This window comes from Apostichopus japonicus, chromosome 10 (assembly GCF_037975245.1).
Source record: "Apostichopus japonicus isolate 1M-3 chromosome 10, ASM3797524v1, whole genome shotgun sequence".
Taxonomy (NCBI): domain Eukaryota; kingdom Metazoa; phylum Echinodermata; class Holothuroidea; order Aspidochirotida; family Stichopodidae; genus Apostichopus; species Apostichopus japonicus.
Genome location: NC_092570.1, coordinates 4,322,632 through 4,347,947, shown reverse-complemented (window position 1 = coordinate 4,347,947; position 25,316 = coordinate 4,322,632). Strand labels below are relative to the sequence as shown.

General features: G+C 36.4%; 1 protein-coding gene across 3 annotated transcripts; it reads left to right on the top strand.

Annotated features, from left to right (window-relative positions):
* Positions 1-415: 415 nt before the first annotated feature.
* On the top strand, positions 416-25,316 carry LOC139974913 (protein ECT2-like). 3 transcript variants are annotated; one of them, XM_071982461.1, is made up of 21 exons: positions 436-564; positions 4,548-4,649; positions 6,504-6,580; positions 7,166-7,342; positions 8,393-8,590; positions 11,343-11,444; positions 12,419-12,521; positions 13,089-13,201; positions 13,474-13,536; positions 13,750-13,969; positions 14,634-14,785; positions 15,478-15,663; positions 16,067-16,177; positions 16,901-16,997; positions 17,593-17,674; positions 18,150-18,369; positions 18,507-18,648; positions 19,852-20,015; positions 20,259-20,344; positions 20,937-21,123; positions 21,798-25,316. In XM_071982461.1, exons 2-21 carry the CDS (start codon positions 4,568-4,570, stop codon positions 21,882-21,884), a joined length of 2,649 nt encoding a protein of 882 aa, XP_071838562.1. In that variant the 5' UTR covers positions 436-564; positions 4,548-4,567; the 3' UTR covers positions 21,885-25,316. The 3 variants fall into 3 exon arrangements, with proteins under 3 accessions (XP_071838563.1, XP_071838565.1, XP_071838562.1); XM_071982462.1 differs by lacking the exon at positions 4,548-4,649 and having other exon boundaries at positions 416-564; XM_071982464.1 differs by lacking the exons at positions 19,852-20,015; positions 20,259-20,344; positions 20,937-21,123; positions 21,798-25,316 and adding an exon at positions 19,239-19,294 and having other exon boundaries at positions 435-564.

Genomic DNA, 25,316 nt, shown 5'->3' with positions numbered 1-25,316 from the left:
ATGCCAATCCACCCCCCCCCCCCCCACACACATGACAAGTATACGCACACACACACACAAACAATTCTGCAAAGGTTAGTTAGTAACATATTCTGCAATAGAATTTAAGGGGGAAAAGGGAATACATACCAAATGGTTTCTTCAATCATTTTTCAAAATGCAAAGTATGTAGCAAATAATAATAATAATAATCATAATCATAATATTAATCATAATAATAATCATAATAATAATATAAGAATTGGAAGCAGATATAGTTCTTCAAAGTACCCTAGTCATACATTCATCATGCTTTCTACAAGTGGAAAAGGTCAATCAACGCTCTCTACTGTTTTTGTGTTATGGTTTCCAGTCTCTGTGTATAGTGCTATAAATTTATTTGAAACAGAGATAATTATGAGCATCCGTATAGTAATGAATATGCATTTTCATTCAAATTTTTGTTTATGTATGACGTCACCAGGTGAACACGAAATTTGAAAACCCAGGTTATTCATCGACATCAGTCCACGTTTTGTTCGAATTGATGGATTCTTTGTGAAAAAATTTCGACAGTTTAAAAAAGTATGCGCATTGGTACCTGCTAATAATGAATTTCGGGTTATGAAAGTTGTACCGTTAGAAGTGTACATGTTTGTAAAGAACGTTGCATGAGTTAGGGCTAACGTTAGGCTAGGTTGTCGTTACCGTTGATTGGGCCTAGGCTAGGCTTGTATTTATTAGGTTTGTACTAGCCTAACAAAGTGTAGGTATTACGCCCTTAAGTTATATACAGCAGAACTGTGGTATTGGAGCTAAATGAACGGGATTGTATTTACACTTTTTGTACATTGCACAGTAGCATCAGTCATTTACTTAATCATATTATTGGCCTAGGCTACGCTAACAATTAACTCTATGTCTAGGTTAGTCCTGAATCAATATTTTGCATGCAACGAGTTAGTCTAGGCTAGAGGCTGTACTGTATATGGCATCTGTTTGTACTGAGTGTTAGTTATTAATATTACTGTTAGGCCTTTAACCAGGCTTGGTCTCTGTTAGGCCTAACTTAGGTTAAATGCTCTGTGTGCTATAGGTCAGGCTTCAGAGTCATAGCCATTACTTGTATGAAACCATGGAGGCTTCAGCCTTCAAACTACAGTTGTATCTGTAGTGTAAGTACAGAGGGTGGCAACATTTGTCAAACTTAAATTGAGTCGCAGGGTTTCCCAATTCAAATCCACCATACATGAAGAGGTGAAACAAAATTTGAACAGTAAGTCATTTGCCATTGAGAATTTCAAATTCCCAGTAGATCAATACTTTATGTTCAACAAAGAATGCGCTTCAGAGCATTTCTGAATTTTCAATGATTTATTTTTTAAACTGTGTCATCTTCAGTTATCTCACAGTGTACTACAAAACATAATTTTGAAGTAACAGTCATTATGTTAGAGTTATCTTTTTAATGCAGTGAGGTGAAATGATGTGCTTCATTGCTATAAAAACACAGAAATTGTCAATATTGATTTCCTTGGTAAGTGTAAATATGCTGATTATGATAGTGTTTTTCAAGGCTAATCCTACTGTACCCGATAGATATTTTGAACTTCTTCAAATGATTTCATTTCAACATTGTGTTGCTGAACAATTATTGCAGCATATTAAGGGTTGAAATGTTAAAAACTTGATTAGAGAATCTGAGCTAAGTACTGTTTACATCTTATGCAGCAGTTTATAACGTTTATGAACTTTGTTCCTAACTAAAGTACATTAGAGATACTACAGTATATATATAATTAATTAGTATTATAATCTACCTGTACATACGCAAAATCTGCTACACATCTCTGTCCTTGTGTAGCCTTTTGGGTGTGTAATGTGTACAGTATTTTGCTGTATTATACCAGATTTACATCAGTCTTCATATTTTCACTCAACGTGTACAGTCCTTTAGATACTGTAGATCTCATCGTCTTGGTTTTGGTTGCTACTTTGTCGTAATAATTAGGTCCATTACTGAAGATACTTCACCAAATTCACTATGAATCCAAGCATGCATGGTTGTAATTGGTGAAGCTAGGGCACTTTCTCACTTTTCACATAAATATTTCTTACAGCACAGTACTATTCATTAGTAAATTTACATATTATCCCATTTGATTCGGACTATAAATGTAGTCATCAAGATACTTTTCTTAAATTTTCATATGTATTAATCCTAAATACAACTAGACAAGTTTCGAAAGTGTTAGTTGGAATAAAATTTTGCAACTGGCCAGATGAGATGATGCTGTGGGGTTATGGGCTTATGTCATCATTGTCAAGGAGATTAGTTATGAATATTCAACAGAAAAAGGTTGCTTGACAGATGACTGGGAGTTAGATTAAATGTTGCTTCATTTAAATTATTGTCTGCAACTTTGTATTATTGTTACCTGTCACTTCAATCCTGTTATTACAGGGTGACGACATATACTTTATCTGGTATCACATAGTGCTTAACTGTATATACAAAAATAGGCAAATTGCTACACAAATGCATACTACGTGTGCATAACAGTTTTCTAGTGACAAATTGAACAGTACTAGTTACAGTCTTTTACCAGTACCGAAATTTGTAAACAGTGGTGGAGCTAGGGGTATTGGTCAGGGGTGGCGAGAATGGTCTGTAGGGGCGCTTTCGACACTATCTAAGCGGAGCGCCACCACAGGTTGGCGCGGAGTGTACAGAAATTTTTGAGTAAAGATACTCCCTAAATCGCCGGAATTGACCTTTTCCGGGCCTTGCTAATTTGCAGATAAACGAAGAATAAGTAGGTGTCATCGACATTTTGTCAGAAAATTACACCAACCAAATGTGACAAATGTCAATAGGTATTTGAGAGCGCAATAAAAAAGTCAATTATCGCGAATAAGTAAAAAGTGGCCCCCTCTGACTGTATGGACGCTCTGCCATTGTTTGTAAATTGAGACACAAAAAAAGATACATGCTAAATTATTCCCATGGGTACCGTAGCCCTCTTACAAGGCTTGTACAAAGTGGATACCTACTGTAATGCTCATGAATGTACATGTACGTACTGTACAGTAGCTCTTATCCAAATATTTAGATGATGTTGAACTTTTGTTATGATCAAAAAATCAGATTATATGGACAGTAATTCATCTACAATAGTCCCTTACAGTGATCCTAAAGGTTGTGTGTATATACATGTGACTTAAATGTGTACTGCAAGTGTATGGTATTTGTAAGTAATACTGTGTTTTGTCTATGAAAGGGAAACCTTTCAGTTTTTAAACATTTTTAAACATTAATCATTAAAATACACCTGCCACACTGTACTACTCATTTCAACATCATAAGGATGATGAGGATGGGCATACCCTACACTGTATCAATAAATGGCTCAGTTTTGTGTGTACATTAATTTAAATATGTTGTCTAGTCAACATGCAATTCGTGTCGAGTTCTAAAACAAATAGTTTGCTACATCGTAATATGTTGCAGTGTAATGTAAGTAACAAGTGATCGAATCTATAGTAATACGGTACATGTACTGAGTGATCGAATCTAGTAAGTGATATAAATTTTTACATTGATCGTCAGTGTTGACGTGCAGGTGTACATTAGCAGTTGTTGACTAAACACACTGTAAGTACACAATCAATGTCTGAGAAATATGACACTACAGTAAAGAGATAAATGAATGTGTGAAAAGTGGAAGAAGTCATTTTTTATCAATTTAATCTAATCGCTGGAATATTAAGAGTCATCTGCAAAGGCAACAAAAAATACAAGTGAGTGTCATAACAAGTCATAACGAGTCGATGATGACTCAACTCAAGAGCTATCTCTGGCAATGACTCGACTCTGCCTTAAAGTAAATGACTTCTTACAACTCCCCCCCCCCCCCAAAAAAAAAAACAAGAAGACGAGAAGAAGAAGAAGAAAGATTAGTCCAATTGAGGGTGTTGGCAACACTCACTTCCTAATATGGTCAAATTTGTAAAGCGTATCATCATGTGCTTTTAACAGACTTTCCTAGCTAGCCCAAATACAGATGGAGAGGCATTAAATACTTTCTTACTGACATATATACTGTGTATTTCTGACTTGATACAGTACTTGCTACTTCAATTACATTCATTTCTAAAGAAGCTTCAACTTTTCGTAATCTGCTTGCAATGCCACCAATTGAACAGTCATCATCAATCTGTCACATCATTTATCTTGACATTCCATTGCAGCTTTGAAGGGAATATGAACGCAGCCATCCTTCATACCTTAGGCTTACATAAATGGCAATTTAATTACATATCACCAAAAGATAAGAATCATGTTGGTTTGTGAGCCTTATCCTACTATGATGCTATAAGAGCTTGGAAGAGGATAGATGTGTGGGTGGTGGGGGAGGGGGTGGGGGAGGGGAGAGCTTACCCTTTCTGTGTTGCTGTGATTTTGCTGTGCTTCCTGTTCATCTGTCTTTGTTTTTGTTCCATCTTTCATTATTTTTGCTTTCTCTTTATTTTCTATTTTGTTTGCTGTTTATATCATACCATCGCAGCTGTTACAAGCAGATAGAAAATGTCTTGCTCCTTAGCTGATACAAGTTGTTCTTCAACTTCGGTAGCATGGTTGTCGTCCTCTCAGGAAACCTGCATGGAAGGTAAGCAGCTGGATATAGGAATGTGTCATTTTTATGGTCCCCAGGTGTGTCAGTTAATGTACCGTACATACAGTAGCTACTCGGTTTTAAATGCTAACACGGGAAGCAGACGGTGTCTATTTAAAAACACAACTTTTCGAAGACTAAACAGTAAATGCTGTATTAAGCACAAGAATCAGAACACTGTAATTTTAACCAAATTTTAACAACCTTTGCTGAATTAATTATAACCTCTTTCTTTGAAAGAATGATAGTGTGTAAGTGTTTAATAGACCTCAAAATTTCTTGGTTTGAATTTTTTTTTAAATGAATCGATGCACTATTTTAGGTGCTGGCATGGAAAAACCAGATGTACAGTGCTATTCCCCATGGTTTTAAAGCATGACTACAGTATATAGAGTTTCAATAAAAAAAACCTCCAAAACAGATTTAATTTGGAACGTTTACATGGTAACTTGAGTCTTCCAGTTCATTCCACAGTTGCTTATAACTACAGTAGTCATATTATTAACATTAAGAGATGAGAAAAAGTGCCAGGTTAATCCTCAAGCCACAGCCTTCCACAATGATTGTAAAGCCTATCACTTGGATTGATACTTTTTGCTCTACGAAGGAACATATTCAAATTCATAAGCTGCTGAATCCATCCAATCTTCCTTTGTTTATATTTTCTTCATAATTCATACTCATGATATTTTCTAATCCATTGATTCATTTTATCGCCAAATTTACTAATTCATTTTCCCGCTTTAAAGGTTTTGTTGAACACTTTTGACAGTTTAAATGATTTCCTACTTATGCTGGCCGTTGTTAGCACAAATTCAATATTTCATTTACATCTACTCAACAAAACAAAGACAAGCAGTTGTTTACATTTGGCATGAATCAATGTTAATTGTATCACATCTTTCTAGACTCCCAGCACGTAAAATCTCTAACAATTTTCATAACTTTTCTTTTCATTCACACGTTCTCTATATATCTTGTATAGATTAAACTGTTTTGTTTAAATTTACTAAATAACTCTTTCTTTAGTTAAAATTTTGTCTTATTTATTCTCTTTCAATGAACTTATTTCTGTAAATGAACACACTACAGTATTATTTTATATTACATACATAATTTATATGAACATATTCAGACTTGCGGTTACAAAATCATTTCAATTTGAATGTAAGGCTTTAATATAGGAAAGAGAAAGTTTGGCAAAATGGTCAAATTCTTGGTAAGATTAGTTGAGACCTCAAGGTATATCTACAGCTGTAGAGACACAGTTTTTTGTGAACATTTTATCCTTTTTACAAGTTTTCTTTTTTCAACAACTCATTTATATTTGTTGGTCATGATGTGTGTACTGTAAGTTGGGCTTCGGGGGGGGGGGGGGGAGGCTGGCGTAACTTTCTTGACAAAAATATAATACCAGTTTGTTACAAGTACAGCAGCTCTGTGATGTTTTGGGAATATAATTGCAAGAAACATGACAAATGGAAGCAAATATTAGCTGAATGGCAGACATAAGTGTCAAGTTCAATTCTCCTCCGTGCAACTGTATAAATACATATATGTAGACATATCTGTATGCTCTATGGCATATACACATGTATATGCCATAGCCCTGCGCTTTTCTCCATGTGGCATAGGAGCATTGCCACAGTTTTGAAACAAGCAGCAAGGTCGACTGTTTTCAGAGTATCGAAATTGAAAGTATCGTTGACAGTTCTTTTTAGATCATCGCCAGTTCCTGCTTGCAGGAGGATCTAAAATACAGACCTACATACATACGTACATACATACATAGTATCACGTTTCAATTTCAGTTAAACAGTGTACGTCCACTCTCTGTGTTCTTTTCAGAGGAAATGGCTCTTGATGCTCAAGTCTGCTTGGTCGGGGAAATCGCCAGACGGGATGACGTTCTTAAGGCTCTCAAGGTAATTACGTACCAAAATATCTGAGATGTTTGATTCAGTTAATCAATAAAAAATAAATGTTTTTTATCAATTTAATTTTTTTTCCTGCAGATTTTGTAGTATAGAGCTAGTTGAGATGGTTTCCACTGTACTTATGACACAACAGTTTTTTTTGTTTTGGCAAGATATTATAATTGCAACCAAAAAAATTTAGTATCCAATTTCATATCAGTGGTCATTTTTGCATTTCAACATTCCGGGGAAATATCCTCCTTAATTCTGGTCAATTGGATAGAGTACTGGTTAGTGGGAGGGCCCAATCTAACATCTTTGGCCCCAACCACTTGCTGTACTGACATAGAAATCAACATGTGCCCCATAGAAGTCACCCGTGCCCAATAGAAATCACCCGTGCCCCAAAGAAATCACCCGTGCTACCCTGACATAACAATGAAAATTCAAGGCAATTTCTAACTTCGCTCTAATAAAAAAATTGGGCCCTCTCAATCCTTAATTTGCACTACGCTTTGTGATAGGGACTAAAATTACTACACTTTGCATTTGCCATACATTTATAAAGCACAACTACTATTTTTCCAATCTCAGAAAATGAAAATGCCCTACGTGTCCTCTGAGACGGGGAAAGAATTTCTCAAGGACCGATCCTGCGAGACTGTTCACGTCGTCGACGACTTTGAGAGCTACGAGTTTACGGATCTTCACGTGAACGGTGCTCGCATTCTGGGCCCTCCCATCATTCTAAAGAAAGCCGAAGAAGATGAGGTAAGTGTCATTTTACAGACTGCATCAACTCTGGCCACTTTTTAGGTAAAAGAGATCAGTCCTACTGTCTTCTTTCTTGCAAATATGTGAACTTTTTATAGAAAAATAATCTCCTGGTGGTTGAGAATGATTGCTTAAAAAAAAATTGCTGTAAAGTTTTGACAACCTCAGGTCATATCCACATCCTTATTGTAGCATTTTGTAGATGACGAAGATGTGAATTTTACGATATTTTGTGAATTTTGCATCTGGCAACGGAAGATTTAGTGACGTCGAGTCATTATGGCCAAGGAGCTGAAGCAGTCTTTTTCTTGTTTCTCTTTGTAAGAGCTACAAATCATTTATTCACAGATACTGACAAAAATTTCAAGTGAAGAGAATGTTTAATGCAAAGCACATTTTCAAATGTGTCCAGCATCCCTCTGCGGGCCGACTTTGACTGGCGAAGGTTGCGATCTTGCCTGGGAAAATTTATTAAAGACAAACAATCTTACACTAGTCTGGTATACGGACCCTTAGTGCTTTAGAGTTTAGCACCTTATCAGCCTACCCAGCACATTCCTCAATTTAGGTGTATAGATATATAGTGATATTTTGCTTCTCTCAGGCTCATTTCTCAAACCAGTGTTTTTTTTCTATGGTCCTCTGAGAAAATTCATTTTCAGAAATACCCCAGAATTAATACTTCAGGTCATCGAAATGTAAAAATTTTGGATGAGAAAACTACGTAATTCAGGGTAAAAAAAAATTATACTCAGATAAATAAATCTGGTGAATATTATGACTTATTTCACCGTGTGTGTGTTTTGACTTTTAGTATGTTGGCTATTTGTTTCGAAATTAAGCAAATGAAAAATACTTTACCAACCGCAAAGAAGATAGCGCCCTCTCAGGATATAGCGGACCCAGCAGTCTCTATCGGTAACAATAAATTCTACACAAAGATGTAAATCGTTGTGACTTTTGCACAATGCTCAAAGATGGATGTTCATGTCAACATCACATCAATTTTTTTAAACATTTTTTTCCCCCTTCCCTTTCATATGCCAGGCTCTACCATGTTGCAACAGGCCGCTATTTTGCCAGCAGATGACCACGATTGTGGTCTGCTTTACGGGATTCACCCGGAAGGAACAGTTGAAGAGATTGGGAGAGTTGGTACATCACATGGGGGGCAGCATCCGCAAGGACATGACATCAAGCGTAACTCATCTGGTAGCTAACTCTACCAGTGGTCAAAAGTACAGGGTAAGATACAAAAAGAAAAATTATGGAAAGAGAAAAAAACGGTCGAAGTTGTTCGACAGGTGAATCTGGTTAAAACAATTCACTTTTTATTGGCATTAAGGACAAGGAGATCTTGTATTATATTAATGTCAGTCTTAATTAATAACACCAATCAAATAAATCCAATGCAGCAATTGATCATTTTTCATCTCAATATGAAATTGGGGTGTGTGAATGTAGAGTAAGTAAACAGAAATACTTCTGAAACTCAAATATTGATGGCTGGTTTGAACATCTGGTGAGATAAGAAAATTCTCCTTTTTTTATCTCGATAAAATAGTACACTTGACCGACACATAATTTTTTTTTTTTTTTTTTTCACTGATCAATTTTATAGGACGCATCAGCAATTACTATCAAAAATTGAATTTCGATGATGAAGTCACTTGTTCAAAATATCTTACCAACAAAAAATAAACATCCCCTTATACAGTTAAATATTTTTCTACTGTTATATAATCACTTTGAATTAAATTGAAAAAAAAAGCAGTAACTGATTTATTTCATACATTATATCACAATGCTGGTTGTCGTGAAAGTGGATATAACGGCCATTTTGTTTTGTATATCAACCGTGGGGCAGTATGTAAAGCTGCGATTTGTATAAACTTCCTTTCATGAAACTCTGTGTTTTCTCTGGTTTGTAAGTCTCAGACCTGTCTAGGAACCTTTCGTTACCCGGGCATAACTTGATGAGAAAGAGGCACAACCCATGAAACAACAGACTCGCTTTCTAAAAAAGTAGTTCAATTTCAAATTCACCTGTTAATAATTGAACTTGAATGTGCAGGAAGTTTTTATCAAAACAATGCCTTAATAGAATCCTGTAAAACAATTGATTTTCTATAGTAAACAGAAACTTTATCGCTGTTTGCGCAACTGTAACTTGAAAGAAAAATAAATAGTGTGAGAAAATGCAAGTGTTTGCAATGAACACACAGAAAGTTGTTGGTTTTAATACTGTCTTTGCCAAGACAAAAAAAAGTTTAAAGAATATTGCGACCCATGAAAACCTGACCAGACCCGCTTCTTGTTTTTTGTCTCTTAAAGATACACACTTTTATGAAACGTGAATACTTTGACAAATATTGCAGCAACCATCAACTCTCTCTGCCCACAAAGTTAATAGTGCACCAGATTTTACCATGCCCACAACCATCAGTTCATAATCACTCGAAGCATTCAGAAGATGGTTGACTCTTCCAATTGCAACCATCCAGATAGCTAAGTAGAAGAAATTGCTTTGATGATATCACATGAAAACAAAGCCAATGATACAGAAATGATGTTACTTGTAGGGAGTTGGCCAAGATGTATATTTTGATTTTTTTTTTCAGCACTGGTAGTATAGGTATCTTGGATCTAGGTTAAAAATTGAATGGTAGTGTTTCGAGATACAGCTCAACCTTAAAATATTTTCGTAAAAAAAAAAAATGAAATAGATAACTTAATGTTGTTGTTTTTGAGCTAGAAATGTGTGATTAGTTGACAAATTTGTTCTTGAATGATATATTTTTTTTTCCCTTCTATTTTGCACTAAAACCATGCAGACAATTTTTTTTACAAAATCAGTTTCAGTGCTAAAGTTGTCTTTCTTTGCACCAAACATTATTATTTGACACAAAAATTTAGACAAAAACATGACTTTTCAAGCCACATTTCCTCATGGAAAAAATGTCCCATGGATACGCCACATGTCCCATACGTCACACTTTGTTTCTTTCATATTTCATGTAAATTACATAAAAATTAGATAAAATATGTTTTGTTGATACTGTGCCACATGATGGCTATGTTATGTAAGGTACATTCTAGTGATTTAGTGGAAGTTTTGCTTCAATGCTTTAACAGTCAGTGAGTTTTGAGCACAATTTTATATTAAAAATCAAGCAACTATCTCTGGTCCCATACGTCACAGTGTATATCAGTTAAGATACAACCTCATTCATATAAAAGTGACAAAAGTTTTAATCTGTGTTTTTGTCTGTGTTTTTGTCCGTATTTTTGTCTGTGTTACCTATTTCAGTTACGAGATCTATGTAATGGTTAAAGCCTCTGAAATGTCCCATATGTCACAAATGCAAATAGTTTCAAAACAGAAACAGCAAACAAACGCATTGTATTTGCATTGAACACACAGAGCTGTTTTAAGTTTTATATTGTCCTTGCAAAATGTTTTAAAGACAAAATTTTATTGATGTACTCACAACTGTTGGCATGATGTACTTCTGTATGAAAGCTGTCATTATTGACTTGAATACTTGCCTACCTCCTGTGTACGTATGTTACTGCCCAAAAAGAGCAGAACTTACACATTTGAGGGCGTATGCGGAGAGGGTGATGTCCAGACTCAAAAATCTAGCGAGAAAGGGGAAGAGAAATTCAATATTTTATGATCCCATTAAAGAAAAATTGGTACTTCATGCTCCTGACATTAACATTTTTAAAGCCAAAGAATGAATTAAAGAAAAAAACAATTTACATGTATGGATTAAATTTATGTCTGCAAGTTATATAAAGAAATTTACCAGATAAATTTTGAGAAAATAGCAACAATTTTTTTTTTGGTAGAAATTATATAGAAATTAGATTGAAACAATTGATTTTCAATCTATGTAGGTTATTTGTAAATGTTTCCTACTTTCATATCATTTTGCAGAACAAATCATTTGTTTACCTTAATTATTGTCATTCATGTTTCCCTTTTCTATAGTATGCGGTCAGTCTAGGCAAACCCATCGTAAAACGAGATTGGGTTGAACATATCTGGGAAAGAAGGGCAGATCTTGGCCACCTTGGGTCAGATGAGGAACTGGTAAGGAAATGATTAGACAAAGAGCAATGGAAAGATCTTGGTATCTATAAATATAGATACCAATTTATATACACAGTATATATATATATATACACATACAACTGCAAGATACCATTTTATTAGAACAAGAATGGTCAACAACTGAATGGTTAAGGCTCAAGACGATGGATAAATTGATACAAAAAAAGGAGCTCATTACCTTTCTCTGCTTAAGAAGGTTTTCTCTAAAAATCAAACTTTTTGAGAAGTATTTTGCCAACATCTGAGCTTTCATGTTACAGTTATGTGAAAAACATGGAAAATGAAAAAAAAAAAAAAGGAAGGAACGGAAAGCTTGGCAAACATGCAATAATGGAGCTGACTGTATTCCACTGTGCTTTCATTCAACCCTGTCGTCAAATAGATGCTACTGTATTTAAACAGCTATTTTGCTTTCATATTGGATTAATTTATGACAGGGAATAATCATGATTGTTATTCCCTGGATAAGAACAAAGAAGTCTATGGCTGGAACAGGATATCGAAACAGTGACCTCATATGACCTCATATATGATTTTATATATATATATATATATATATACATACATATATAACAACGCCAAATTTCTCATGAAATCATGTCCCTGCCGTTTTCTAAGTTGTATCAAATCAAACTGGGGTGTGATCCCTGGTTAGATGGTATACAAGGTTCTGTGGCTTCTGAATAGCGCCCCCAGGAAGAAATGGCATCTTTATAGGGAGCACCACCAACTAAGGTCTGGATAGCTCAGTTGGTAGAGGTCACTCATTCCAATCCCGTTCTAACCATTAATTTCTCTGCTCTTTCCCATTGTCTAAAATTTCCCAGTCGGTTTTCTGTTACTTGTTTACAAATATGAATTATTCCCTAGCATGCTTGACGTAGAATTGGTTTACATGAACAGATGTCCTCACAGTAACAATCTGGAACAATCTTTGTTTGATTCATTAACAGATCACGCGGTATAAAGTTGCGCCCTTCTTCAACTTGGTTCTCAGCTTCCACGGTTTCACAGAAGATGAAAAGAAACATATGGAAGACCAGACCACATCACAAGGTTGGAACTTTAATATCAAAAAGGAGAAAATTTAAAACAAAAATTTAAAAAATGACAAGAAAGTTGTCTTTAATCTCAATTTTAATACTTTGCTCATGTAACAAAAAAAAAGTTTATACTCTTGGTGGGAAATTGTATGTCTTAATAGTTTTCAATATAATTTTCTGTATCTCTCTACAAAACCCAAACGCAGCATTGGCATACTTTATCCAGGTATTAGTATTGTAGACTTGAAGTTGAACACAATTTTATGAATATATCTTGCAACCGTGTAACAAGTGCACTCATCATACCAAGTTAGATAACATCGTTGGTACATTGTAAAACTTATACGTAAAAAGTCACATCGGTGGAAACCCTTTTAGAGTTCTCATTTGGATTTCATGTTCTCTGGGTGAAAGTAAACAAGGTCGTTATTCTAAAACAATGTCAGTGCAATTATATTCAATGAAATAAAACAATCAACTCCCTCGGTAATTAATGCATCCAAATCCTGAATTGAACTAATGTCAATATTTTCTTTACCTGACAACTTTATAAAGTCTCATTCTGCGATTCTTCTCGCAGGTGGTTCGTTTTCACCGGTCGGTGACCCGACCTGCACCCACCTCGTCATAGACGAAAACGTGATCAAGGAATTAACAACGGATATTTGCTGTCCTCGTATTGTCAAACAGGAGGTGAGGAGACATTTTTATCATTCTACCGTGAATAATTTAAATAGCTCTAAAATATAGCATACACATTAAGGTGGTGAGAAAATAGTTGTAACAAAATTAGAAATAGTTTGCCTTATTACCTGTAAAAGTCATCTTTTTATAAACTCCTAAAAATTGTTGGGACACAATTTCATGCTTTGAAGTGAGTCTTTGAAGCAAGTACCCAGTAGTTTTATTTGAATAAAAAACATAAATAAATAAAAACAAACCTGTTTTTCATCTTTAATTTTCAGTGGTTCTGGGCAAGTATTCAGATTGATGCATGTGCTGATGAACACATCTACAAATTTGAGATGGTGAGTAATTTCTTTCCCATCATTTTTTTCTGTCACCAGTATTGTATTAATGTCTGTCTTTTTTTTTTTGTGGCTTTTTTTGCTTCTGTTTTGGGGAATGCCCGCCACAGTCACTCACACGATATTTGGTGTCTTTTTGCATAATTAGCTGATACGCTACAAGACAAGAACACATTTTTTCCCATCATAACAGCATTTTTTGAATCCATCTAGGCAAAGACTCCCAGAGCCTTCAAGATGACACCTACAAGCATCCATAGCGGTAGAAAAAGGCGACTGAAGGACAGCATTGCGGCTTTATCCCAGACCGCTGACCAACAGGACACTCCTCTTCCCCCTCGGAAGAGACGGTCAAGTGCCAGGGATGCCATGTCTGTGTCCTGTTCTTCTATCCTGGATGCGACCCAAACACCAGACAATACCTTCTTTGCAGGTTAGTAAAATTAAACAAAAAAAGCTAAGCAAATCTTCTTTTTGTTTTTGTAAAAATTTAGATCCATTAAATTCTTACAAAAATGCCAGTTATTAGGTTGGGTAGTCCTGTTTAATTTCAAATCTACACTAAAATTGTGAATGAAAATGACATTTCTTGCCCTGCTTCTTGTATGTGTCGAGAAAATAATTTCTTTTAGGATTGAACGGACTGATGACTCAGCTCGCTGACGACACAGTCGTTTGCTGAAAATCTCTGGGAGGTTATCTTGCAATCATCTTTTGAGAAAAACCTTTGTTACATTTTGGTAAAATTATCAACAACAATTATAAATCAAAATTTCAGTTGAAATACTTCTGATAATTTTTGGGTGAAATAAACCATCGAAACATTGAATTTCATCATTTGATGTGACGGGAGCAGAACTGCTACAAGCATCACCAAAAATTAGTAATTGAAAAACATAGCCTTGCCTGCTCTCAATCCTTATATCTTTATGTTGATGGATATTCAACATGTTAAGTAAAGCTGGTGCAAAACCAGCAATCCAAGGTGATCATTGAAACAAAAACGAACAATACTAGTTTGTTTGACTGTCTAGTCAAAGTTTTTCATTGCACAGTTCGGCCTTTTCAATCTAACCTCTGTCTTCTCGCCTTCTTAGAAACCCCAGAGTTGTCCACCCCGAGTAGAACGGCCCAGGATGTTTCGCTCATGCAGACGTCGATCATGCCGACCTCCAAGCGTCACATGACTGCTATGGAATTGCTGCAGACAGAGACAAACTATGTGAAGATTCTGGAAACCATTTTAACAGTGAGCTATTTATAGACACCTGTAGTTTTCATGATATTTTTAGCTACAATAGTTTGTGCTTTGGATGAAGAAGAAGAAGAATGGTGTTATGAGTTGGATTGATTGTCAGTACGATGAGGAAATGATAAAATATCAGTGTCAGTTGTGTTTTCGAAATAGAAGATGATAGAAAATGCATGTTACACTAAAGCTTCTCACAAGGCCTACAGTGGGAGGAGAGGAAAGAGGGGAATTGAGGAAGGGGGAGGGGGGTGAGAGGGGAATTGAGGGAGGTGGAGCAGAGGCAATGTAACAGGAAGGGAAGGGGGGATGAGTGCGGTGGCAAAGAAATGATGGGATGTTTTGAAGAGATGATCTGCTGGCACCACTGAATTGTTTGAAGATCAAATTGAAAGCTTGCTGTCACCTATTTTCATCGGTAGGTAAATTCTTTTTTAAGATGATAGTGTGTTTCCTTAATATTTATAGAAGTGATATGACTTTATTTATTTGTAATAACATTTATGGATATATCTAGCAACAGAAAACTGAGCGATATTGTCAGAGCTGTAGATGATTAAATCAAGATTTTTGCAAAGATTGACTTTGTAAATTGGCAAAATTCAGACACAGATGAGCAATAGCGGAAGTAACGCTGTTGCAACATAACGACAACGTTAAATTGTGCAACGACCCCTGTTCTTTCTGGACAGGTTTTCAAAGAACCACTGGAACAAGAGCAGACAGGAGGACCTATCTTAGCCAAAGGAGACATCAAAACCATCTTCAGTAAAATACCAGACATCTGCGCCGTGCATCAGAGGTTAAAGGTCGACCTCGAGGAGCTCTTACGTAACTTCTCGGAGGAGAAGAGCATCGGCGCGATAATCGTCAAACACGTAAGTAACTAGAGGGTAGAAAGTGATTGATAAATTGTAAAATATTGACGAGGGTGTACATTTATTGATCGGCGACAGAACATTTGTTACGTGACATTAACGTGATTCTCATTTTGCACTACGTAATACCTTCCATGTGTACGTTACCTACATTCAGGAAGCAAGGTCATGTTCTTCAGCGAGACTCGTCCATGGAATTTTGAACATCGCTAAACGTTATTCGACGACTGGAGCAGGGAGAAAAAGTTGAAACAAACTGTGAAATTTTGTCTCATTGAAGAGTTAATCAAGCTTACCAACAACATTATGAATCCTTGAAATGTCACGGTAGATCTAGGATACGTACAACCGGTTTGGATGAAACGTCTTTTCTGATCTTTTTTAAATTTTGTCAACCTTTCAGGCTAACGATATGAGAGAAGCCTACCCTCCATTTGTAAATTACTTTGAAATGACAAAGTCCACGATACAGAAATGTGACAAGGAATTACCAAGGTTTCACGCTTTCTTGAAGGTAAGATGGCTTATTTTAATCACCGAGTTATACCCATGCCCGATTGTGTATGTGGGTGTGGTAGGGATTATACAGTTGTCCGACTATCTGCAAAATATGGGGCCTGACCTAAAAGCAGTTCACAAAAATTTCTCTGTGAATCTCTGGATTTTTCCAAGATGCCGATAAATTTTATGTACATTTTTCAGAGCTTGTCGATGGAGTTCGATTCTGACAGAAATGGGGTTTCTTTTAGGTCATGAAGCAGTTCTCACGGAAGATCCTGGGCGGTGGGCCTGACAGTTTGCCAACCACTGCTTTGAATCAGAACATGTAGACTGTTACCATATCGAAAATGACCTGTCGGGGGGGGGGGGAATATGTTAGGACATATGCCTTCAGGGTCAGGCATTGAGGGTCAGTCTTGAGGGTCAGGCAGTGGTCTTATTCCAAACATAGAATACCTGCACTCACATAGTCAAAGTGTATTAGAAAAATGCTAAGTGCATTTTACATCACAATATTATATTTATTCTGAATTTCTGTTTCTCATAAATTTTTGTGTACAACATTCTTCCCCTTTTCCCCTTCCACAAATCGAAAACAGAAGCAACATGTCTTCAACTGATATTGTCTCTATATCACATTGAGCAACAATCACTTATCTTTTCTTGCGCTTTACATGCCGGTATTTCATAACAAATTTCTTCTCTCTTTTCATGGCTTTTTTGTTCAACCACACAGATTTGTCAGTCGAAACCAGAGTGCGGGAGGCAGGGTCTTACAGAACTCTTGATTCGTCCAGTCCAGAGACTGCCAAGCATGATCCTTCTCCTTTCAGGTTAGTCTTTGGTAACGTTGTACGATGCTGACAAAGTCACCGATCTTATACGAAAGCAGGTTTTGTGAGGGTTTTGGGTTAAAAAACTGATTAAAAACAAGAATCCTAAAGTATGTTTTTGTGAGGGTTCTTGGTTAAAAAACTGATTAAAAACAAGAATCCTAAAGCAGGTTTTTGTGAGTGTTTTGGGTTAAAAAACGTATTAGAATGGAAAAAGAATCCCAAAGCCATTTTTTTTGTGTGAGTGGTTTGGGTTGATAAACTTTCTTAATAAAATAAAATCTCAGAGGGTTGAAGTTCTTAGCTGAATGATTCAAGTTTAGTATCAACTAATAGAGGCAATGTCTAAACATTTTGCAAACATGGCCGACAGGATTATCATACAACTACAGTAAAATACTCACCTTATTTTCTGATTGTGTATGAATCCAGAATTACCTAGTGTTTAGCAAAAAGGAAGAGTTGTTGATCAATGAAAGTGGTCAATTGATTTCTAAAGGAGAACAGATGAATATTAAGTTTGGGTGATCTATATAAAGTATGAATTTTTTTTCTGTTTTAATATATTTTCATTTCTTGTCATTTTCTCGGTCAGATTTATTCAAGAGAACAGACACCAGTCATCCAGATCACAAACATTTGGAGAAGGCTTTAGAGTCCTTGAAGGGTGTCGCAGAGTAAGTACAGACAATTTTTAGTACAATTTTTTGGAGTACAAATTTGAGAAATCTTAACCTCAACTTTTATGTGGCAGAAATGAGTACAGTTTAAACCAGGCCAGTATTCCTTGGTTTAAATAGAAACTACTAAAGTATAAACTAGACGAAAAGTGAAGAGATGTTCAATAGTACAGTCCGGGCTCTGATGCTGCCCCCCTCTCCCTCCTCCTCCCCCCCATTCCTGGTTAGTTTCATGAGTCCACACTGGTGATAGTATGTTATGATGTTTAGATAGTATGTATAGATGTTATGTTACATAACATACTTCACATGAATTACCTTTCCTTACGGAGCTCCATCCTACTACACCTTGGTATGATTGAAAATTTTCACATTTCGTGCAAAAAAATTAATTGTCATATTTTTTTTTAAGTCTTCTTCATTTGTAACCTTGCCAAATAATAACCTTTATTTTTCCTTCTTCTTTAAATAGACACATCAACGAGGACAGGAGGAAGGCAGAGTGCCGTACCCAATTGTTTGACATCATCAACGATATAGAGGGCGTCCCAGCGGACTTACTCTCCGCCCACAGAACTTTCATTCAGCGCATCGAAGCTATAGAGCTGGCCGACAGCCATACAGGGAAAGGAGATAACTTCACCGAGAAGGGCAGTAGCGTCTCTATGATACTGTTTTCAGACACACTGGAGGCAAGACTTTGTTATGCATTTAAATTTGGGGAAGGATATAATCATGAAAAACTTTGAATTAAAGCTCCCAGTATTTTAATTTTTTAGGGGGAATTTGAGGGATTTAATTTTTTCATTTGGTCTTTTATCTTTCTCAGATATGCAAGAAGAGGAGTAAGTATGCATCTTCCCATAAAAGTCCACACACGACCACAAAACCGAGTCAGAAGACTCACAAACACATCGAGCTGTTACCGCTTTCACATATCAGAAGGGTCTTGGATGTCAACGAAACTGAGAGTAAGTGCAAAGAAAGGGCTGTTTCGTTGTCGTCAATAAAAAAAAAAAAATGATGTGGTGATTTTCATGAATTTTCTTTGCACAATGTTTCATTTCCTTTGGATTTTGATGTCAAAAATTGAACTGATTCTTAAAACAAAGTATGCCCTCAACAGTAAGCACAAAGAAAGTTTCACACTTTCAAATTGAAAATTGTCCTTTATCTTAGCCCAACAAAAGCCACTTTGCTCCTGAAATGTCTTTTCAATCAAATGAACAGTTTCTCGACAGATATACATTTTATCAACCAGTAAAACCAATACAAAAGTTTGATGTCGCACACACCATTGGTAACAGACGTCCACACAATTTTTCTGTACGTCTCAAGTTTCAAAACTCGGGTATCGTCTGCTACCCGATTCCCATGTGTGAGTCACTAAAATCAAACATTGAATATTAATGCAAAGTCGATGGAAAAATGAAATGGATAAATAACAACCCTTACCTTCCATATCTTGTAAGTAACACTAAGAATCATACACTGCTCAAAATATTCAGCCTAACCAGTTTTCATATTGATTTCATTTTATATCCTTTCCCCCTCTCTACAGCGTGTCACAGTGCATTCGCACTCCTCTGCATTTTGATGTAATTTTGTATCCTTTCCCCCTCTCTACAGCGTGTCACAGTGCATTCGCACTCCTCTGCATTTTGATGTAATTTTGTATCCTTTCCCCCTCTCTACAGCGTGTCACAGTGCATTCGCACTCCTCTGCATTTTGATGTAATTTTGTATCCTTTCCCCCTCTCTACAGCGTGTCACAGTGCATTCGCACTCCTCTGCATTTTGATGTAATTTTGTATCCTTTCCCCCTCTCTACAGCGTGTCACAGTGCATTCGCACTCCTCTGCATTTTGATGTAATTTTGTATCCTTTCCCCCTCTCTACAGCGTGTCACAGTGCATTCGCACTCCTCTGCATTTTGATGTAATTTTGTATCCTTTCCCCCTCTCTACAGCGTGTCACAGTGCATTCGCACTCCTCTGCATTTTGATTTCATTCTATATCCTTTCCCCCTCTCTACAGCGTGCCACAGTGCATTCGCACTCCTCTGCATTTTGATGTAATTTTGTATCCTTTCCCCCTCTCTACAGCGTGTCACAGTGCATTCGCACTCCTCTGCATTTTGATGTAATTTTATATCCTTTCCCCCCTCTCTACAGCGTGCCACAGTGCATTCGCACTCCTCTGCAAACCGCTAATGGAGAGTTCTTCTCGTCTCGATCGCCTCTACATGTTCGCTCTCACGATCGGAAATGAAGCCAAGGCGGACTGGTTAAAAACCCTCTGTCATCACATCGCCACGGCGACTTGTAAAACCGACGTGGTCAGTGTCAAACGTTTGCGGTTTTTTCTTCTGCATATTTGTATTTTTAGCTCTCAGTCAATCAGTCTTTAATCCATTTTCAAGTATGTCTTGCTTTTTTACCAAGTTGTGATTTGAATTTGACCAATCACAGTGGTAGCCTTATAGCAGAATGGAATAAATATTCATGAGATATGCATAGTTTTTTTTTATCATTCTAATTTCCAATATTTCTACTGTCTTATGTCTTATGTTTCATTTTAGGATAATTTTCTTTGTACCATCGACCCTGAAGAGTTGGAAATAACAAAGACAAATTACGAACAGGGAACAATAAACAAAGCGGTCAGGTGAGTGTGACAACAATACAGTCATTGTTATCCATTTGGGGTATGCGAATATTTGAGAGTAAATGTCTTGCACGGTTTTCATTTGTTCCCAGTCCCTCCAAGAAATGTCTGATTTGCAACACACAGTACAGTCTCAGTTCAAAACTTAAAGTATCAAAATTTATTGTAAACATTGCAATATATCAAGTTGAAATTTAGGGCTTCATTAAGCCTTTCCTGACACCACAGTCAGTTCTATTAAACTTGTTTTTTCTTGTTTCATTTTTAGTTGATATATTGCGTAATCCACCTTTTTCCTTATGAGTTTTTGATTAAATTACATCATTTTTAATTTATTTTTACTTTTATTTTTTATTTAAATAAACTCTCATGTGCTGCTTCATTACTGTTGTTTATCTCCTGCATTTGTAAATTCTATATTAGTGTCAAAAATATAAAAGATGGAATCAATGCATTCAGTAAAACTTGTTTAAGCCCCCCCCCCAATAAAAACCCAAACGTCAAGATCGTGATCGTAGCCAATTTCTAATGGCAGATCGGAAATGAAAATTGTAGGCATTTCATTCGTGGACTTCATTTATCTTATTGACAGAGCTGCTAAAAAAGCCACCAAGAAGGTCGGAAGGACATTCTCTTTCAACAAGACCCCTCGGAGGTCTGTCAACCGAGCCGTGTCCAGCGTGTCCACTGTCTTCAGCCCCATAGTGACAGGAGACAAAATAACACCACAGCAACTGGGGAGGATAAACAAGAGATTGGGAAGTACCATGACACTGAAGGTAAAAATACTAGCAGAGAACTTTGTTATGGTCCAAGCCACTTCAGTAAATATTCTGATCAGCAAAAAGCTTTGCAAAACTAACTGTTAAAGTGCAACAAAGATGGATTATTATTGTTTTCTACAAAACGATCGCAGAATTTGATAAGAGTGGAAATTCCGAGCCATAGAAAATGCTACAGAAATCTTTTGAACATTATTCCTCGCATTGGATTCTCTTGTAGTTTGCCGAGTTTCTGCACTGAATGTCGCACGTATCAGTGGTAAAACATAAATTAGGCACAAGCGTCCACAGTAAACATCACCAATTCACCGATGATTGGGAGCAAGTGTCATTGACTCGAGTCATTAATTTCAACCCGTTGCCTACGAAAAGCTACGTCCATTATTGCAAAACTCATCTTGTATGTGTTACAACAGTTTATCTACAGTAGAAATTAGTTTTTCTTCCTTGTAGGGACATGGTGCATAGAGAAATTTATACCAAAACTGCTATCGCGAGTTGTTATGAATTATTTATATTTTGGCATTTTTATCTATCAAATTAATTAAATTAATATTTTATTTCAGTCAATGTTTTTACTTTTTATCCAGTGCCTCTCTACAATCCATTTTCAGAATTTTGTCGTTGGCTGGTTACTGCAGCATAAACTTTTGTTTTTTCTCTTCCCACAGGCACTGTCACCGATGAGAAGGCAACCTCTCGCCCCCAAACAGCTGAGGAGTCTTACCCTCGGACCCTCAACAACTAAGAAACTCTGAAGATGGTCTCTGGGATACACCGTAGAAAATAGAAACTGTTTCTTCTTGCTCAGTGCCGTAGATGGACAAACAAAATTCGCCACCTTATCTCTTTCTGTTACTAGCCAAAAAATTTGTCGTTTGCACAGGAAAGCTTTCCTTATGTTTAGTTATGTTAAAAGACATTGTCAAACAATGATCTCTTGTATTCAATATGTTGCCTAACGCTGCGATTAGTGCTTTAGACTGAAAAAAAATATACTCGCTTACAAGATATTAGGTCCCCATAGGTGACTTTTGATCTGGTACACATAAAGAAGTAAACAAACATTTTAACTTTTTTTTATATTCTCATCAGTAGGAGACTAATAAGCTTCAGTAATTCCTACAAAGAAAACCTTTAGCCCTGTTTCTTATATGCAAAATAGATACATCTGGATGATCTGGGTATGAAAGTATGTTATGTCTATGTTGACTCTTTGTGGTGTTGTTTTGCGAACCAAGTATAACTTCTCAAGATGTGATAAGCCCTGCCCTTGTTCATAGAGTTAGAAAGAATATGTTAAGAACAGCTTTTTGTGTTTGTAATGTACACCTCCGATCACCAGAACACTGATTAACGGTTGCTTACACACCATGTATTGATACACAAGAAAGTCTTGTCAATTATAAATGTAAATATCATCTTTTAAGTATAGACTTGAAAAATAGTATCATAAAAAGATACAACCTAGGCCAACCATGATTTAGATATAGAAAAAATTACAAACTTTTTCATTGGCATTGCTGTAAGTAAAGGACACAAGGAGATACCCATAGCCTCCATAGTCTGAACATGCATACACACACGCATACAGACACACACACACACATACATAACATACATACATACAGAACATAGTCCATCCAGAACATTACTGAAATTGCACTAGTCATTTGTATGATTCTGTTGCGAAATGTAATGAGAATCAACCAAGTGGTTTAATCTGGAGATTTCAATTTCCAACTAGTCGGGTGAAATGTAGTTGTCTCCCCTATGAAGGTCGTATTGTCAGCCACTGGTATATTCCTTTATCAATCTACTCCATAATGGCAAAGTAACATATATGTTTTACTCCAAGCAGTCTGTATTTCAGTGTCATAGGATACACCCTTTTCCACTGCAGCATTAAATAGGAAAAGCAAATTTCAAAATATGAAATATTTCAAGTAGTCCACTTTCATTTGTAATCAAAATCATTTTCTTTTTAAATTTATTTATGTAAAGTCAGAAAAAAAAAAGTGTACACTAACTGTAAAGATATATAGCACTAGGTATTAAAAAGTAACTACCACCCCCTGTATGATAAAAACCACTAGCAATATATAAGAAAATAATAATACTTTGAATACTTGGAAGCGACTAATAACATTACAGGAATTGTGTTTATCCCACTTATGTAATCCTATGATTTCATTTTTAATTTATTTTGCATTGTATTCATCGGTTCTTGTCCCCGCAAAGAACTTGGCACTCTTTATTATCATTTCTTTTGTTTTTTTATTTAACACTTTTATTGATCATGTTTAGGCTATATAAAGAACTCTGAAATAGTTGTAAATGAGACAATGCTGGGAAATCTGTTCTTATTTCATTGAGGCAGCAGTTTGCTCAGAATTAAATGATTGAAATTTGTATCACTTTTATTTGGTGGGGAGGGTGGTGTCGGTTATTTGGGACTGTGACATTTGTCACATTGCAAGGCAAATTGTTAATGGAAATCTTGGGGGAGTGTTAATTGGCATGGGGAGAGGGAGGAGAGGTTGTTTGCAAATCATTATAGTTGTTGTTTGCAAAGTTACCAATTGATGTAAACCAAAGGCGTAGGTACTGGGGGGGGGCTGGGGGGCGCCAGCCCCCCCAGTGAAAAATTTGGAGGGGCGGAAGTATCATTCCGCTTCGCAAGTCTGAAAACCCCTTTTTCATTTCGAAATGAGAAAAAAATCTTATTTGGAGCACCAAATTGCATCTAAGGTCAGGTGAAAATACAAAATTAAGTTTACAAAATGGAGTGGGTGTTGAAGTGTGCTATATTGCACCAAATTGCATCTGAGGCCACCTGGAAATGCAAAAAATTCCAAAGGGGAGGGGGACACCCCCTCCCCTTAGACCCCTCCCCCAGGCCAGCCATCAGTCTTCAGCCCCACCACTCAAAAGGACCTTCCCACGCCACTGATGTAAACGGTTTGGTCACTTTTAACCTTTATTCTTTTTTGCTCTGCTATTCCACTTGCTTTCTTTTCAAGACTTAATGTACATATTATTGTCATTTGTATGCAAATCAGTTTACAGTCAACAAAGACATGCCATGGTATTGGTTAATCTCTAAATTGTGCATTTCTTTGCAGGAGTTAAGCAAGATTTTAAAAGTGATCTGTTATTGAGCAGGGAAGTGGAGGGGGGGGGGGGCTTAGTGACACAATTGATGTGAAACAATCACTTGATTGGATTGCAATACTTTATGGAAGTTTTAAGCATCTGTCTGAGACTGGTGTGTAGTTTATGTTCTGGTGGGGTTAATATCGAGTGGAGAGGTATGGGGGGGGGAGGGGGTGTTGCTTTCAATGCTAAGTATATCTTTGCAACATTGTATTCTGGGTAGTATGTTGTATTTATTGTCACAAACAATATTTTAATTCCCCAGGAAAGTCAGTTTTCCTGGATCACTGAGAAAGAAATATGCAGTTTGTAGTCTGATACAAGGTCTTTTAGAAAATATATGGAAATTGAGGTGTGCCTAATTTCTATTTATGATCAGGAGTGTATCCAGGATTCTAAAAGGGTCAGTGTGGCTGTGTGACGTTTCAAGCTAACTCCCATTTATGGAAAGGAGTGGGGGGTGTCACCCAGCCAAACACATGTTTTAGATGTGAAATGGTGCATTCTGGGGCATGTTTATGCTGTAGATTAAATATATATTTAGGTCTCTGTGCATGGTTGTCCTAATAACCACTTTACCATTTTCATTTGTGTGTGTGTGGGAGATTGACGACGGAGGGGGGGGGGGTGGGGGATGGTAACACCCCACACTATCCCTGTGGATCTGACCCTAGTGATGCAAGGCAAAATTTGATATGACATTCTTACCTGCGGCTTGCACCTTAATGATCGAGTTGAACTGATTAACATTTTATTAACATAACAATACACATGTTAGCTGGATACACCCAGTGAGCATCCTAAGAAATGCTCTAGGCACACCTAATGGTACTATAACTTTAGAAATGAACCATAAACATATTCATCAATTTTATAGTGTGCTTATTATGTAGACAATTTAAGAAAGTGCTCTTTATTTCAAGCTGTCCTTGTTACTTTATTTTCAGCATAATCTGGTAAAACAATGAGTTTCTTAGACTAGAAACAGCTTTGTCAGAAAGTTTGGAATAAATGTAAATTTACAAAGAAAAAAA

Excerpts from the sequence above, each read along its gene's own strand:
- LOC139974913 (XM_071982461.1), top strand. The coding sequence starts at position 4,568 with ATGTCTTGCTCCTTAGCTGATACAAGTTGTTCTTCAACTTCGGTAGCA. Across the intron at positions 12,522-13,088 it reads AGACCAGACCACATCACAAG|GTGGTTCGTTTTCACCGGTC; the intron begins GTTGGAACTTTA and ends TTCTTCTCGCAG. Across the intron at positions 21,124-21,797 it reads GAAGTACCATGACACTGAAG|GCACTGTCACCGATGAGAAG; the intron begins GTAAAAATACTA and ends CTCTTCCCACAG.